Source organism: Nycticebus coucang, chromosome 10 (assembly GCF_027406575.1).
Source record: "Nycticebus coucang isolate mNycCou1 chromosome 10, mNycCou1.pri, whole genome shotgun sequence".
Classification (NCBI taxonomy): domain Eukaryota; kingdom Metazoa; phylum Chordata; class Mammalia; order Primates; family Lorisidae; genus Nycticebus; species Nycticebus coucang.
The window spans coordinates 125,047,504-125,064,388 of NC_069789.1; the positions used below are offsets into that span (position 1 = coordinate 125,047,504).

The 16,885-nt window shown below is 54.1% G+C and overlaps 1 protein-coding gene across 12 annotated transcripts; it reads left to right on the top strand.

Moving 5' to 3' along the window:
• The first annotated feature begins 1,798 nt into the window (after positions 1–1,798).
• Positions 1,799–16,885, top strand: DPF1 (double PHD fingers 1). Of its 12 annotated transcripts, none has more exons than XM_053604670.1 (12): positions 1,799–1,938; positions 9,519–9,679; positions 9,762–9,869; positions 11,364–11,491; positions 11,741–11,830; positions 12,547–12,625; positions 12,832–12,963; positions 13,859–13,909; positions 13,999–14,118; positions 15,231–15,343; positions 16,206–16,287; positions 16,437–16,885. In XM_053604670.1, the coding sequence occupies exons 1-12, from the start codon at positions 1,907–1,909 to the stop codon at positions 16,505–16,507; spliced, it is 1,167 nt and encodes a 388-aa protein (XP_053460645.1). In that variant the 5' UTR covers positions 1,799–1,906; the 3' UTR covers positions 16,508–16,885. The 12 variants fall into 12 exon arrangements, with proteins under 12 accessions (XP_053460645.1, XP_053460644.1, XP_053460649.1 ...); XM_053604669.1 differs by having other exon boundaries at positions 1,817–1,938; positions 16,176–16,287; XM_053604672.1 differs by having other exon boundaries at positions 1,827–1,938; positions 9,524–9,679.

Sequence of the window (16,885 nt, forward strand, 5' to 3'; positions counted from 1 at the left end):
TGGTAACAGACTATATTATAAGTGTTTGGAAGAAAAACAAAGTATTTAAAGAGAGAATTACAGGAGCTGTTATTTTAGCTGGGATTGTCTCTGAGGCGGTGACACTCAATCAGAGACATGGATAAAGTGAGGGATGGAGCTTTGCCAGTATCTGCGGGAGAAGCACTCTAGGCAGAGGAAATAGCAAGTGAAAATGTCCTGTGGCTGAAGCTGGACTAGAATGTTCCAAGAACAGGAAGGAGGCCCATGTGGCTGAAGCAAAGTTAGCCAAGGGAAGAAAAGAGAAGAGACTAGAGATGTGATGGAGGTTGAGGAGGAGGGAATAGGACCTGAGAGCTTTGCCATTTTATTCTAATTGTGAAATAAGCCATTGGAGATTTTGAACCAGAGTGGTTTGATTGTGACATGTTTTCTTTTCTTTTCTTTTTTTTTTTTTTGAGACAGAGTCTCAAGCTGTCGCCCTGGGTAGAGTGCCGTGGTGTCACAGCTCACAGCAACCTCAAACTCTTGGGCTTAAGCAATCCTCTTGCCTCAGCCTCCTAAGTAGCTGGGACTACAGGTGCCTGCCACAATGCCCAGCTATTTTTTGGTTGTAGTTGTCGTTGTTGTTTGGCGGGCCCAGGCTGGATTCCAACCCACCAGCTCCAGTGTATGTGGCTGGCGCCCTAGCCACTTGAGCTACAGGTGCCAATCTGATTATGACATGTTTTAGAAAGGCTGCTCTGGCCTCATGGGAAGAACAGACTTGGGAGGACAGGCAGACCCCAATGACCAGGGTGCAGGCTGTGGAGGGGAGAAGGGTAAGTGGATCCCAGATTTATGTGAATAGAGAGGCAACAAGACTTGCTGATGGGCTTGGGTGTGTGTGAAAAAGAAGAAGAGAGACAGGGATGATTGATTGCACACAGAACAAAATCCATTTGCTTTATAATGGCCTACAAGGCTCTACACAATTTGGTTCTTGCTCTCTCCCCAACCTTGTCTCCTCCCTGCCTCCCTCTGCTCCAGTTACACCCGCTTTCTTACTGATCTGTGAATATACCAAGCTCATTGCCACCTCAGGGCCTTTGCACTTGATCATTCCTGTGCCTGGACGTGGCCCCCTCATAGTGCTTGCTGGCAACTTCCCAGGTCTCAGCTCAAATGTCACCTCCTCAGGGAAGCCACTCCTTCAAATCAACCTATTTTATTTTCTTTGTAGCATTAATCACGTTCTGAAATGATCTTGTTTTCTTGTTTATAATCTTTCTCTATTAGAATGTCCGCTTCTTGAGAGCAGCGACTTTGTTTTGTCGTTGCTGTATTTCCAGGGCCTAGCAGAGTGCCCAGAACACAGCAGGCAGTCAATAATTGAACAAAGGCACCGAGGAACTTCCATGCTTGTTCACATTCTGGCCTATGCAGGAGAAACATCCAGGCAAACAGGCCTAGACACGAATATGCGACAATTCCTGGGGTCATCCACATACCCTAGGGAAACCCAGAAGTTGGGACCACCTGCTCCCGCACTCACGGTCCCTAAGGGATGGAGAGAGTCCGAGCCGGGAATGGAGCACTCCCAGGAAGGAGGAAAAGATGCTCTTGGGGGAGCCCAGCCCTGCCCTGTATCCCCAGAAGCCAATGGGCTTGCGGTCCTCCCGGCGCCCCCTGGGACGTGTAGTCCGGGCAGGGGCGCCCCCGGGCTCAGCCGAGCGCCCCTAGACTCCACGTCCCGTCGTGCGCCGGGAGGCGCGGGGATTGGCTGAGCCCCGCCCCCGGCCCGCCCCGATCCGCTCGCGCCGCAGCCCCAAGAATGAATGAAATCGTAGCGCGCTGGGCGGCAGAGCGGGCGGCGCAGGCCGGGCTGGGCCCGCGCGCGGCGGCGGCAGCGGCGCCCCGGGCCGGAGGCGGCCCAGCCGAGCGGGCCATGGCTACCGCCATTCAGAACCCGCTCAAGTCGTGAGTGTCCCCGCCGTCCCCGCCCCCGTTCCAGAATCGTAGGAGCCCTTCCCCCGCCCTCTCCGGGGCTGAGAGGGGGACGCAGCGCGCGGACCTTAGTTGAATGGGGCCCCCAGCGTGGTCGCCCGACCCTGGGGACCCACTACCTCCTGTAGCCCCTCTGGGGTTGAGGGGCGGGAGCATCTCCAGGGTCGCGGGGGCGCCTCTTTGTCGCTGTCAGTGAAGGAATGTGGCGCGGGCTGGGGGGGTTGCGGAGGCCGTTTCCCCACCCAGAGTGGGGGTAGGGGCTTCCCTCTCCTTTTCCTCCATCTCTCCTCTCCAGTGTTTCTGGGGGTGCCGGGCATACCCGGGCAGGGGTTGGAAGCTCAAACACCTAAGTCCAGACCCTGTTCCTCAGGGTTTCCATCATCCTAATTACCCTGGTCAAAGCATCTTTCTCTTTTCCCCACTGTCTCCGGGGACCCCGGCCCTCGCGGCCGCAGGGTGGGAGCAGAGACGTCAGGGGTCCTCGGTTGAATCTCTGCTGCTTCCCCTTTTTTCACCCAGGATCTTTAGAACCTAGAAGCCCCGACACCATGGTCAGCTTGGACCGTGGCACCTCTCCCTCTCCCCGCCCATACACATCCAACGAGAGCATCTCTTATCTATCCCCTCGGGGACTGGATGCCTCAAGAGGGGGTCCTGGGAGCGCCCTCAGTCTCCGGGGATTCCCTCCCTTTCTCCCTGTCCGCGTCCCTCCTCCCAGCGTTAGCTGCTTCTTGGGCCCAGTGGCTGAGAACTCGGACACCTGGATCCAAGCCTAGAACCTCCCATCCCTCCCTTCTCCTTGCCATCGCTCATTCTCTTCACCTCTGTCCTCTCTTTCTCCATCTCTCTCTCTCTTGCTCCTTCTTCGGGATCCCGGACTACCGGGTCCCCGAGCTCCCCACCCCCCTTTCCCAGGCGTTGACAGCGGGCTCCGAGTGACAGGCGCTCGGCCGCTCCCGCCCTCCCTCTCTGGCAGGCGAGCTCCGCACTCCCCTCCCCCTCTCCCCCGGCCTGGCGGAGGAGGAGGGCGAGCGCTGGCGGCGCCGCACAAAGGGGCCGAGGCGACCTCCCTCACCCTTCCCCCCACCCCGCCCGCTCGCTGCCTTGACCTTGAACATGGAGTGCTGGGGTGGGGGGAGCGAGGGGGCGGGGGAGCATCCCCCACCCAAGAGAAGAACTGTGCCTGGTGGCTGGACCAAAGGCCCGAAATTGCTCCTGGCTTCTGGTTTCTGGCGGGAGTGGGGATGGCGGGGTGGGAGTCTAGAGAGGAGGGGGGGGCAGGGACTTATGGGCGCCTGCCTACACGTGCGGCTATGCCTCAGGCAGAGTGGGTGGTGGTGGGGTGTGGGGTCCAGTTCCGTTTGAGATAGTGTGTGATGGTGACACCATTTCTGCTTTCCTCTCACCCTAAGTTGGGCACATACACAGATGTCGCTCTTGTAAGAGACACCCTCAAACTGGGAACAGGGTTCTTGTGTATATTGGTGGACCTACAGGCGTCCAGGCCCCCACTCTGACCCTGGCCTAGAGCCCTTGGGGGAGCTATGATGCAGCCCTTGCCAGGGGCCTGGAGGCCAGAATGAACCTGCAGAGCAGGTGCCAGTGCCCCTTGGGTCCTTCCCCTTCCTCGGGATCTGGAGGGGTGAAGGGGGACTCACTCATTCCTGAAAAAATGTGAGAGTCATATCCCCTTGGGAGGGGGTCCTGCAGAGCTCAGGCCCACAGCTGACTGCCTGTATTCAAACACCAGCTTAAGTTTTTTTTTAGACAGAGTCTCAGTTTGTCATCCTTGGTTCACAGTTCACAGCAACCTCAAACTCTTGGGCTTAAGTGATTCTCTTGCCTCAGCCTCCCAAGTAGCTGGGTCTTACAGGCACCCGCCACAACGCCCGGCTATTTTTTTGTTGTACTTGTCGTGTTTTTTTTAGCTGGCTCCGGCGGTTCAAACCTGCCAGCCTTGATGTACATGGCCAGCACCCTACCCATTGAGCTACGACACTGCCCTCCGCTTGAGTTTTTGATTTCCTCACCTTTAAGCCTCAGTTTTACCAGCTGTGAATGGGGGATTATAACACTTCTTGTTAGCTCATGGGGCTGTCTGCTGTCATCAGACTTAAATAAGGTGATTTTAGTAAAGCACTTAGTACACAGCCTGACCCTGAGCAAATGTAGTGATTATTATGAGTGGTATCAATATCGATTCATCAAAATCGATCTCTACAGTGGGCCGGCTCCCACACAGGGTGCTGGAGAGGGTAATAGGAGGATTGCTTGAGCCACAGAAGACTGGGAGTTCAAGTGTGTAGAACAATGTGAGAGGGGTTTGTGAACGTGACTAGGGGTGAGGAAACCTCTCCAAGAAATCCTGCTGGAATGGGCTTCTGGGGTGAGACACTCAGCATGTTTACACTTGGCCCCATTAGACCAAATTGATGTGAGGGTCCTGGGTTGGGGCAGGTGTAAGCCAGAGTGCTGAGGCTAGAGGTGTGGGGAGCAAGAGTGAGAGACCATGCTGGAGGATCTGTGAGGGTGGTGGCAAGTGAGAGGAAGGTGGCAAAGGCACACTCCAAGCTGAGCTGTGAGCCTGGGTGAGTGGTGGGGAAGCACTATTGGGGCTTGGAAGTCAGAGTGGGTGTGAGGGTGCCAGTTTCTCGCACTTAATCCACTTGTCACCACTCTATGCTATTTGTGGGGAGGGGTCAGGGACAGGTCAAGGCCTTGGCCTTACCCTGACTTAGATGACACAGAGTTTGTGGAAGCCAGCTGAGACTTAAAGGGTTGTGTATGTGTGTGTAAGTGACCATGAGTATGGGAGGCCTTGAGGGGGGTCTTTCTTAGGTTGGTGACAAAAGAGGTAAGCCTAGCTTGCCACTTCTGTCTGGTGGAGGGCCCCCTGGTGGACAAGGGCATGTGGGCGTGTTAATCCATACAAGTTACTCAAACCAGAATGCTAACTCTGAAGGGGGAAAGGGGAATGTGTGCACATGCTGGCAGAGACTGAATGAGTGTGTGTGACTCAGTGGGTCAGCTCACTCTCTGGGGATCCCTTAGGGTGGAGCTAGTGTAGATGACAGCAGGAGAAAGAAGGAGCTAAGGTCCCCTGGAGGATGGAATCCTTCCCTCAGTTCCACCTTTAAACAGTCAGGGGCTGAGGGCATGACAGGTCCTCTCCCTGTGCCTCAGATTCCTTTTTTTTTTCTTTTTAGAGACAGAGTCTCACTTTATTGCCCTCGGTGGAGTGCTGTGGCGTCACACAGCTCACAGCAACCTCTAGCTCTTGGGCTTAGGCGATTTTCTTGCCTCAGCCTCCCAAGTAGCTGGGACTACAGGCGCCTGGCCACAATGCCTGGCTATTTTCTTTTTGTTGTTGTTGTTGTTGCCATTTGGCTGGGACAGGTGTGAACCTGCCACCCTCGGTATATGGGGCTGGCACCCTACCCACTGAGCCACAGGTGCCGCCCATGCCTCAGATTCCTTATGTGGAAAATGCAGATAATAGTATAACCCCCAGAGAGAACTGTGGCCAGCACATGGTGGGTGCTCAGCATGTTTATTCATTCAAAAAATATTTATTTGGAGACAGAGACTAACTCTGTTGCCCAGGCTAGACTGCTGTAGAATCAGCCTAGCTCCCCACAACCTCAAATTACAGGGTTCAAGTGATCCTCCTGCCCCTCAACCTCCCTAGTAGTTAGGACTACAGGTGCCCGACACAATGCCCAGCTAGTTTTTCTATTTTTAGTGGAGGGGTCTCGCTCTTGCTCTTGAACTCCTGAGCTCAGAGGATCTTCCCCTCAACTACCCAGAGTACTAGGATTACAGGCATGAGCCACCACTCCAGCCTCAACAAGTATTTGTTGAGCATCCACTATGTGCAAGCTTCCTTCCTTCCTTCCTTCCGACCTAGAGTCTCACTTTGTCACTCTTGGTAGAGTGCCATGTCATAGCTCACAGCAACCTCCAACTCTTGGGCTCTAGTGATTCTCTTGCCTCAGCCTCCTGATTAGCTGGGACTATAGGTGCCCACCACAACCCCCAGCTATTTTTAGAGACAGGGTCTCACTCTGGTCTTGAACCTGTGAGCTCAGGGCAATCCACCCACCTCAGCCTCCCAGAGTGCTAGGATTACAGGCATGAGAAACTGCACCTGGCCTCAGCATTATTCTTTCTTTTTTTTTTTTGTAGAGATAGAGTCTCACTTTATCGCCCTCGGTGGAGTGCTGTGGCATCACACTGCTCACAGCAACCTCCAACTCCTGGGCTTAGACAATTCTCTTGCCTCAGCCTTCTGAGTAGCTGGGACTACAGGTGCCCACCACAACGCCCAGCTATTCTTTTGTTGCAGTTCGGCCGGGGTTGTGTTTGAACCCCGGCCACCCTCTGTGTATGGGGTGGGGGCCCTACCCACTGAGCCACAGGCACTGCCCACCATTATTCTTTCTAATAATGGTTAGCTACCACCATTTAACATCTTAGTACATATCAGATTCTTTGTGGAATAAACAAATTTATTGAGCTCTTACTATATGCCAGGTACCTTTTAAAATGCTTTACCACCGGCTCAGCGCCTATGGCTCAAGCAGCTAAGGCGCCAGCCACATACACCTGAGCTGGCAGGTTCAAATCCAGCCCGGGCCCGCCAAACAACAATGATGGCTGCAACCAAAAAATAGCTGGGCATTGTGGCGGGTGCCTGTAGTCCCAGCTACTTGGGAGGCAGAGGCAAGAGAATCGCTTGAGCCCAGGAGTTGGAGATTGCTGTGAGCTGTGATGCTACAGCACTCTACCCAGGGCGATAGCTTGAGGCTCTGTCTCAAAAAAAAAAAAAAATGCTTTACCACCAGGAGAGGTGGGTTATACCTGTAATCCCAGCACTTAGGGAGGTCAAGGAGGGAGGAATGTACGAGGTGAGGCATGGGGACCAGCCTGGGCAACCAAGACCTGTCTCTACAGAAAAAAAAAAAAAACAATAAAAAAAAATTTTCTGGGCATGGTGGCACATGTCTGTAGTCCTAGCTACTAGGGAGACTGAGGTGCCAGGATTGCTTGAGCCCAGGAGTTGGAGGTTGCGGTGAGCTATGCTCATGCCATCCTAGGCAACAGATCACAACCTTGTCTCAAAACAAAACCAAACAGAAACAAAGCTTTACCCATATTTATTCATTTAATCTTCACACCAGTCCTAAGGGACATCATCTTCTTCTTCTTCTTCTTCTTTTTTTGAGACAGTCTTAAGCTGTTGCCCTAGGTACAGTGCTGTGGTGTCACGGCTCACAGCAACCTCAAACTGTTGGGCTTAAGCTATTCTCTTGCCTCAGTCTCCCAAGCAGCTGGGACTACAGGCGCCCGCCACAACGCCAGACTATTTTATTTTTGTTGTTGTTGTAGTTGTCACAGTTGTTTTAGCTGGCCCCGGGGCCGATCCCGCCACCCTCGGTGTATGTGGCCGGCGCCATGCTGACTGATTATGGGTACTGCCAACCTCATCCTCTTTTTACAGATAAAAAAGCTGAGGCCCAGAAACGTTAAGTTATTTGCCCAAGGTCACAGGACCAACAAGTGGCAGAGCTAGCATTCGAACCCAGGAGGTGTGGCTACAGCAGCTAACTAGTCCGCGGAAGGAATTGGGCAGGGTAGGGTGATGTGAAAGTGGTTGGAGGCAGAGACAGCCCTGAGTGGGACAGGACAGGATTCTGGACCTAGGAAGGACTCGTGGGAGGACGGTGTCTGCTCGCGGGCTTGTTGGCGAGAAGTCTATGTGTGCACCTGGAAGGTGTCTCCAAGTCTCGAGTGTTGAGGTGTGCGCGCGCGGCTGTGAGTCCATGTGAGGGGAGTGTGTGGGAGGCTGTGAGTATGCGTGGGTGTGTGCGAGTCCAGGTGTGCGCGCGTGCACGTGAGACCAGGCTGTGTGTATGAGTGAGCCCGTGTGAGTGGCTGTGTGCGCTCCCGGACCCCGCCTCTGCATCCTCCCTTCTGAGAGGAGTCCGGCGGGCACCGGGCTCTGGACTACAACTCCCGGCATGACCCGGGCGGGCCCGCCCCGCCTCCGCGATTGGCTGTGGCCCGCGAGTTCCCGCCCCCCGGGAATGAATGGATGGGCGGCCTCAGCGCCCGCCCGACCGCTGGGAGGATCGACCCGGCGGGGACCTGCTGGGGGCAGGACCCCGGGAGCAAGATGGCCACAGTCATCCCCGGCCCCCTGAGGTGGAGCAGGCTGGCGGGAGGCGGGGAAGGGCGCGCAGGCGGGTCAGCGCTGCCATGTGTGTATGTGTGGCGGCTGGGGGTGGGGCCGATGGGGTGTCTGGGGGGCTGTCACCGTGTGCTGGGCTGCGCGGGGGTGCGAGAGTGTGTGACTATAGGTCTCGGGCATGAATGGTGTCCGGAGCGCCATTCCTGGAGGGGTGGTGGGTGTGGGGACTCCAGGTTCCTTTTGGGGGAAGGGGGCTATAGTCCCCGCCTGGAGACCCTCAGGTCTGGGAAAGGGTGAAATGGCCTGGGGATGCACGGGTCTTGGTAAACTCTAGTGAAGTCCACGCTACCTTTGTCTTGGGATGTGGTGTGTGTATGTGACTTATTTGTGTTCTGGTTTTTATATGTTCGTGGATATGTGTATGATTTCTTTTATTCTACACCAGATATCTTTGGATATTTGGGTCTTTGAGTGTGAGTTTATGTCCTCTGGAACTGTGCAGAGTTTGTTGTGTTTTGTGTCTTTGGATATATAGGTATGCGTGTATTTGTGTGTAAATTTTTGTGTGAATATGGTTGGATTTGACTGTTTCTGTGTTTTATGGGTGTGTATGTGTGTTTGGATGTGTGATATTTTAGATAATGCTTTCTGTGTTTACTTTTGTTATTGTGTATGTACCTGTGTGAATCTGTGTGATTTCTTTGTACTGTGTGTCTGGACACTGTGTGTGTGACTTGTTTGTGTTGTGTCTTTGGATACACGTGTAAGTGCATACATGTTTGTTTCTATAGTTTTGTTTCCATAATTCCTGTCTTTTGACATTTGTGAAAGTCTTTGGATGCATGAGTGTGTGTGGTTGTGTGATGTTTCCATGTTGTGTGTCTTTGTATGGGTCTGATTTGTTTTTGTTGTGTCTTTGGATATGTGATGCATAGATATTTGCGCGATATTTTTACACTACCTAACCTGGGGTATTTGTATTTTCCAGTAGATATTTATGTGTGCACGTGTGTGAGATTTGTCTATTTCTCCTTTGTCAGTATTGGGATATGTCTCTTTGTGTGTGAATCCCGAGTGACTGTGTGATTTGTGTCTGGATGTGTTCTTGTGTGGATGGGTCCTGGTGTGTTTTTGTCTGTTTCTATGTCGTGATTTATCTACTCATTAGTTCAAGGCCTGTTTGAGTGCCAGGTTGGGGCCCCTTGGCCCTGTCTCCTCCCCCCACCCTGGGTCCGGGAGCGGGAGGAGGGGAGAGGTGAAGTTGGAGGGGTCGGCCCGCCCATCCCGGGCCGGGGCGGGGTACCGGGCTACCTGGCGCGCCCGCCCTTGCTGACAGCCGCCGCCCGCTCACCGCCCCCGGTAGCCTAGGCGAGGACTTCTACCGCGAGGCCATCGAGCACTGCCGCAGCTACAACGCGCGCCTGTGCGCCGAGCGCAGCCTGCGCCTGCCCTTCCTCGACTCGCAGACCGGTGTGGCCCAGAACAACTGCTACATCTGGATGGAGAAGACCCACCGCGGGCCAGGTAGGACGCGAGGGCCGGGGAGGGGCGGGGCCGGCCGCGGGGTCCGGGTCGCATCCTTACCACCCTGCTCTGCTCGCCCCAGGTTTGGCCCCGGGACAGATTTACACGTACCCCGCCCGCTGTTGGAGGAAGAAACGGAGACTCAACATTCTGGAGGACCCTAGACTCCGGCCCTGCGAGTACAAGATCGGTGGGTAGAGCCGCTGTGGTCCCATCAATGCCCCAGCACACGCTGAGAAGTCTGAGCCTCGCCTTTATCTTCCTTCCAGAGAGTGACTGAATGGCTGGCTGTGTGTCAGCCCATGTGTGTCTTGGGTGTATCGCAGAGATTCTATAGTTTTCTCCGAGTCACTGAGTTTCTAGTGTATCCCTCCTACATTGGCCCAGGTGTTTTAGAGAGCATGGTGTTATCTGTTAGATGTGTCTAGGTGGAAGGAGCCTCTAGCTGTGTCTCCTCCCCTCTGAGCTGGGATGTTTCAGTCTGCCTGAATTTTCTTGGGTGGATGCCTCAGGATGTCCAATTTTTTTATCTCCTCGTGTGTGTCTGGATGTGTCAAGAGTGTCTGGTTGGGCCTCTTTCCATTCCTAACGGAACGTATCAGTGTGTCTGCCTGTGTCTCTTCCCAGGTGTTTCCAGGTGTCTCAGAAGGTTTATCTTCTTGTGTGTATCTGGTCTGTCAGAGCAGCCAGCTCCTCCCAAGTGCGTCTGGGTACATAGGGCTGTCTCTTTCTGTGAGTGCCCAGATACTTCGGAGTATCTGGGAGAATCTCCTGAATAGTGTAGCAGGTGTATTTCCGCATGTGCACGCTGGTCCATCAGAGTCTGGGCTTAATGCTTCTTAAATGTGCCCAGGAATATAGTGGTCACTGGCTGTTTCTCTTCCCCTGTCCAGGTATATCCAAGGGTCTGTATATACCCAGGAGTACTGGAGTGCCCACCTGTCCCTGTGTCTCTTCCTGTATGCGTCCCCGGAGGGACTGTCTGTAACTCCTTGGTGTGTGCCTGGGTCCATCCATCTGAGTGATTTTCCCTGAGCGTCTCTCTCTCTCTTCCATGTCCAGATGTATCCCTCTGGCTGTGTCCTCCCCATTCTAGGTATTTCTGTGGTTTAATTGTCTCTTTCTGAGTATCTCTGGGTGTATCCAGGGGTCTGGATATGTCTCCCCCATATGCCCCAGTATATCCAAGCATCTGGCTATATCTCTTTAATGTCTAGGTGTATCTGAGAGACTGTTGTGTCTCTGCCTTTGTGTGTGTGGCTGTCTCAGATGGTCTGGCTGTATCTCTTCTGTGTATATTCACGTGTATCCTGCTGGAGTGTCTGTATCTATCTTTATTTGGGTGTATCTGCGGGGCTCCCACATGTGGACTGAGGTATATATGAGGATCTAGCAGTGTCTTCTCTGTACAGATTTGGGTGTGTCTGGTGGTCTGTGTCTTTTTCTGAAGGTTTCCTGGGTGTACCCACAGTTCTGGCTGTGTTTCCTCCTGATGTATCTGAGTGGATGTGAGGGTGTGGCTGTGTCTTCCCTAGGGTCTGGGCATCCTTCCCAGTGTGTGTGGCTGATGGAGTGTGGGAAAGCCTCTTCCTCCCACAATAAGCATGGTCCCCCAGCATGGGCAGTTTGAGGAGTCCTTCAGGGACAACTTCCCCACTTGATCCCCCTATGGCCCTGTCCCCAGACTGCGAGGCACCTTTGAAGAAAGAGGGTGGCCTCCCGGAAGGGCCAGTCCTCGAGGCTCTACTGTGTGCTGAGACAGGGGAGAAGAAAATTGAGCTGAAAGAGGAGGAGACCATTATGGACTGTCAGGTAGGCCAACCCCTGAGGGACCCCAGCTGTGAGTCTCCCCTCATCCCTGTCTACTGCCTGGCTCATCCTGTGCCTGCTCTAAACTCTCCCCTGGGGCCTTCAGGTGTCCCAAGTCCCCATCCTCCCAGACTTCATTTGGAAAAACTCCTGACTTGCCCTCCCATCCCCAATCTCCAGTTCTGCCCAGGGCCCCTCAAAAGCAGATCAGTGCCCCCATTCTTGACCTGTCTCCCTTCTCCTGGTGCTCAGAAACAGCAGTTGCTGGAGTTTCCGCATGATCTTGAGGTGGAAGATTTGGAGGATGACATTCCCAGGAGGAAGAACAGGGCCAAAGGAAAGGTATCACCCTCAAGCTTCTCCTCCCCTTTCTTCCCTCAATGACAGATCCCATTCACTGAGTCTGCTCAATGGGCAGCCCCTGCCACAAGTCTGAAGTCTGACTTCATTTAATCTGCAAAGGGGTGGAGGAATTTCTTTTCTCTTCTTCTTCTTCTTTTTTTTTTTTTTTTGTAGAAATAGGGTCTCAGTCTATGACCTAAGCTGTGGAGCAATCATAGCTTGATGTCACCTTGAATTCTTGGTCTCGAGCATCTTTCTGCCTCAGCCTCCTGAGTAGCTATGACTACAGGCATGCACCATCACACCCTGCTAATTTTTAAATTTTTTTGGTAGAGATAGGGTCTTGCTGTCTTGTCCAGGGTGGTCTTAAACTCCTGGACTCAAGAGATCCTCCTACCTTGGCCTCCCAAAGCACGGGGAGTACAGGCACTGTGGAGTCCTAGCCACTGTGCCTAGCAAATGAATAGGAGATTGCATACCCATTTTACAGATGAGAAAACTGAGGCTTAATACCTATTAAGCCATTTACAAAACAGATTGTACAGTGGATTAGAACTATCTTTATACCTGTACCACAGGTGAGGAAATTGAACTCCAGAGAAATTCAAGAACCTACAGCTAGGAAGTTGGCACAGTTGCTATTTGCCTTTCAAACCCAAATGATGAACACTCATTTCCTCATGTTCTTGGCCCCTAACTCCTGACTCTTGCCCCAGGCATATGGCATCGGAGGTCTCCGGAAACGCCAGGACACCACTTCCCTGGAGGACCGAGACAAGCCGTATGTCTGTGATAGTGAGTCCTTCTGAAGAGGGGGAAAGAGAGAGGGGTGGCCCAGAGACCTCTTCCCTCATGGCCTCTTCCTCCTGTTCTGGACCTGGGTGGGGGTTGCTCAGGTCTCTGGCACAGAGGGGGAAAGTGTGTTCCTAGAGGCCAGAGTGGAGGTGGCATGGACTGGGAGGGGCTGACCAGCCCTCCCCACTCACTTGCTTGCTCTCCAGTCTGTGGGAAACGGTATAAGAACCGGCCCGGGCTCAGCTACCACTATACCCACACCCACCTGGCAGAGGAGGAAGGGGAGGAGAACGCCGAACGCCACGCCCTGCCCTTCCACCGGAAAAACAACCATAAACGTGAGCAGGCAGGCCAGGTGGGGGGTGGTGAGGGGCTCTAGGAGTGGGGCCCAAGAAGCCTGGTTGGGTGGGGGGCACATTAGACATTTCTGGAAAATCTCCAGCTCAGTGGTTCCCTCCCCCCATGGACCATGGGGATGCTGGCTCTGGGGTTGCCATGGCAACCAACCATCTCTCCTTCGCTCCTGGCCGGGCGTAATATTTCTGGGTCTGATTTATTGTTTCAATTAGAGCTTGGGGAGGGGGGTGATAGATGACTCCCCTCCTGCCCTGCCTCCCCTTCTCCCTTCTCTGCTAAGTTCTGGCTGAGGGGCAGGGCCTGTGGACTGGGAGCCTTTGGCATCTGCCCATGCCAATCCCATGCCAATCCTGACAGCTGAAGGATGGGGGAGGGGTGGAGGGCTCAGGGGAGGCTCAGCCTGTGGAGAAGCTGCCTTCCCACCCATCTCCTGGAGGGAGAGGGCGAGTCTTCTCATCCTATGCCCACTACGTACCCAGGCAACTCTGTGCTCACAATTTTTCTTCTGAGTGTCTGTTTCCATACCAGAGCTTGGCTAGTGGAATCTATGAATTTTTATCTAGTCAGGCTGACTTACAGGAGGCTGGTAGATGTGTATACATGAGGGAGGCAGAGGGCCCTTCCTAAAGCTGTATTTACCAAGTTTTTACCCAATAAAGAGGACATGTCAGTTGTCTTAAAGAGTTGGTGGTCCTGATGAGAATTAGTTGTAGCCCTCACCAACTCTCTTTTGCTCCTGGCCATAGTCTGGGGTAGCTATTCTCTCCCCACCTCCCCTCTGCCTGGACCAAGGGGTCCACCCCTGGGGCTGAGGATGGGGGCAGGGTGGAGCCTTGCCTATGGTGAGAGTCCCTTTCTCTGTCCCTCCACCCCCAGAGTTTTACAAAGAATTGGCCTGGGTCCCTGAGGCACAAAGGAAACACACAGGTAGGGACACCCTCCGCTCCTGCTTTTGCAGCAACCTTTGACTGGGTGTCCCATCTGCCCCCTGCCAACACCTGCCTGCTGTCTTCCAGCCAAGAAGGCACCTGATGGCACTGTCATCCCTAACGGCTACTGTGACTTCTGCTTGGGTGGCTCCAAGAAGACAGGGTGTCCTGAGGACCTCATCTCCTGTGCAGACTGTGGGCGATCAGGTGACACTCCTCCACCTGAGGTCTCTAGGGGCTGGGATGGGTAGAACATCCAGGTGTGCAGACCTACAGGGTGGGAACAGGGGAGTGAGGACTGTGGGGGCCCAGAGCATCATGGGAATACTATGGCTAAGCAGAGCCCATGCGGCTGCCTGAACTGCTGAGAGTTATAGCAAAGAGTAGGGCCAGTGAGGCTTTGGGGATAATGGGATGTGGCTGTCTTGGCAATGAGAACAGTGGCACGTGCTTATCATGGCATGGACAGGAAGGAGAGAGGTTGCCAAGGCATTGTAGGCCGTGCACTGTGAGGTGTGAGTACTGAAGGCTGCCACCCGGGCCCCGTGGCTGACAGGATGGGCTCACCATAGGACAGTGGTTAATACAATGTGGTTCCCATGGTAAACTGTGGTAATAGACTGTGGTTGCCTCAGCAGAGTGGGTAAGGATTTGTGGTTGCCATGGTATTGTGGATAGTGAGATATGGTTGCCTCGGCAGTTTGGAATAAAGGAAGGCTACTAGCTGTCAGGACACGGGTCAGTGGCTGCGGGAGTCTCTGTGCCTGGCAGTGGAATGACTAACAGATTGGCATTGTGTAGTATTATTGTTAACAATTTGGTTACTGGGGCATCGTGTGGAATGGGCTTTAGTTTCATGAGACCAAGGTGTGGGGATCTGTTGTAGAAGGTGGTTGCCATGGCATCGTGGCTGGGAGAACATGGTTGCAGTGATACTGTGGGTGACAGAATCAGTAAGCCATTCTGCTGTGGGTGATGGCATGTGGCCGTCTCAGCGCAGTGGTTAACAGAATGTGGCTGCCACAGTGCTGTGGGTGGGTGAAAGTGGTTGCCACAGCACTATGCGTAATGGAACGCAGTTGCCATGGCGTTCTGCAGAGCAGAGTGTGGCTGCCACGGTGGCTGGGTGGGGAGACTGTGGTGGCCATGGTCCCGCTGCTTGCTGGGTCCTGTGGGCAGGGGTGGGGGTCAGGCTGTGGAGGGCAGAGCTCACCTTGACTTATGAGCCAGGGGTGGGGCTGAGCCACATCTTACCTAGGATCAAGACCCACCAGGGGCACCATGAACCCCCTAACCACATCCTGCCCCTTGGCCCCCAGGACACCCCTCGTGTTTACAGTTTACGGTGAACATGACTGCAGCTGTGCGGACCTACCGCTGGCAGTGCATTGAGTGCAAATCCTGCAGCCTGTGTGGCACCTCAGAGAACGACGTGAGTGCCCCACCACACCTCCAGCTGTCCTCCCCATTTGGCACCTTTGCCTTGGCCACTTGAGCCTCAAGCCTCCCTCAGGGCCTCTCCCTGGGGAACACTAGAAACATGTATTATTATTATTGAGCCCTCCACACTTCTTATTCTTCGTCTCTCTGAGTCCCCCCAGCCACCCTCTGAGGTAGATGCTCTTATTCTTACTCCGGAGAAGGAACTAAGCTCAGAGAGGAAAATGACCTGCCCTAAGGTCACCCAACTAGGGAAATGGAGGGGCTGGGATTTGAACCCAGGTCCACTGCTTCCAGAGGTGCTCTCAGATTATCTTAGTATCGTTTTTTTTTTTTTTTGGAGACAGTCTCAAGCTGTCACCCTGGGTAGAGTGCTGTGGCATCAACAGCTCACAGCAACCTCAAACTCTTGGGCTTAAGTGATTCTCTTGCTTCAGCCTCCCAAGTAGCTGGGACTACAGGCGCCTGCCACAACGCCCGGCTATTTTTTGGTTGGAGTTGTCATTGTTGTTTGACAGGCCCAGGCTGGATTTGAACCCACCACTGCCAGTGTATGTGGCTGGTGCCCTAGCTGCTGAGCTACAGGCATGGAGCCCTATCTTAGGATCATTTAAAGCCTCCCTCCCAGTCTTACAAAACCACACCACATTGCAAACTGACAGTCCTAAGAGGTGATTTTGTTTGGCCAAGCAGTGTCTTGCAAAGACTCCATGATGCAAATCAGAGCCCTCTTTCTCTTTTGGAAGGGACCTCCTCCCCTAGCCCCGTTGCCCTAGCCCCTGCCCCAGCCCCCCACCCCCGTTTCTGGTGCCCCGTGCCTCCAGGGTGCCAGCTGGGCGGGTCTCACCCCCCAGGACCAGCTGCTGTTTTGTGATGACTGCGATCGGGGTTACCACATGTACTGTCTGAGTCCCCCCATGGCGGAGCCCCCGGAAGGTGAGAGAAGAGGTGGGCACGATGTGGGGTGGATAGGTTGGCAAGCTGTCCCCCATTGGTGAAGGCCATGTCCTCTGGGTGGGAAGGAGTAGGGGCAACCCTCCCTGGACCTGGACCTAACTAACTCCATCCTCTGGCCACCCCTGCAGGGAGCTGGAGTTGTCACCTCTGTCTTCGGCACCTGAAAGAAAAGGCCTCTGCCTATATCACCCTCACATAGGCCGGGCTCTGGCTCACCTGGACCTCTGGGGTGGTGCTTGCCTACCTGCCTCTCTGAGCTCCTCTACTTTCTGTGGGGGCCCCGATGTCCCACAGAGGGAGGGGGAGGAGAGAGGCCCAAGAGTGGACCGGGCCAGCCCCTGCCCTCTGTGCAAGTGGAATGTTTGCCCTGTGGGTTGGTGGCTCAGCAGGACCCCTCTCCCTCCCTCCCCATCCCTTGGCAAATGGGCACCAGGGGCTTCTGCTCCCCTCAAAGCCATACCCCGCCTCTGGGCGGGCATGGGGGGTGGTGGGTGCCAGCCAGGGGCATGGATGGAGCCTTTTTCTAAAGAAAAAGACAAAAAGTAAAAAAAAAAAAAAAAAAAAGAAAGAAAGAAAT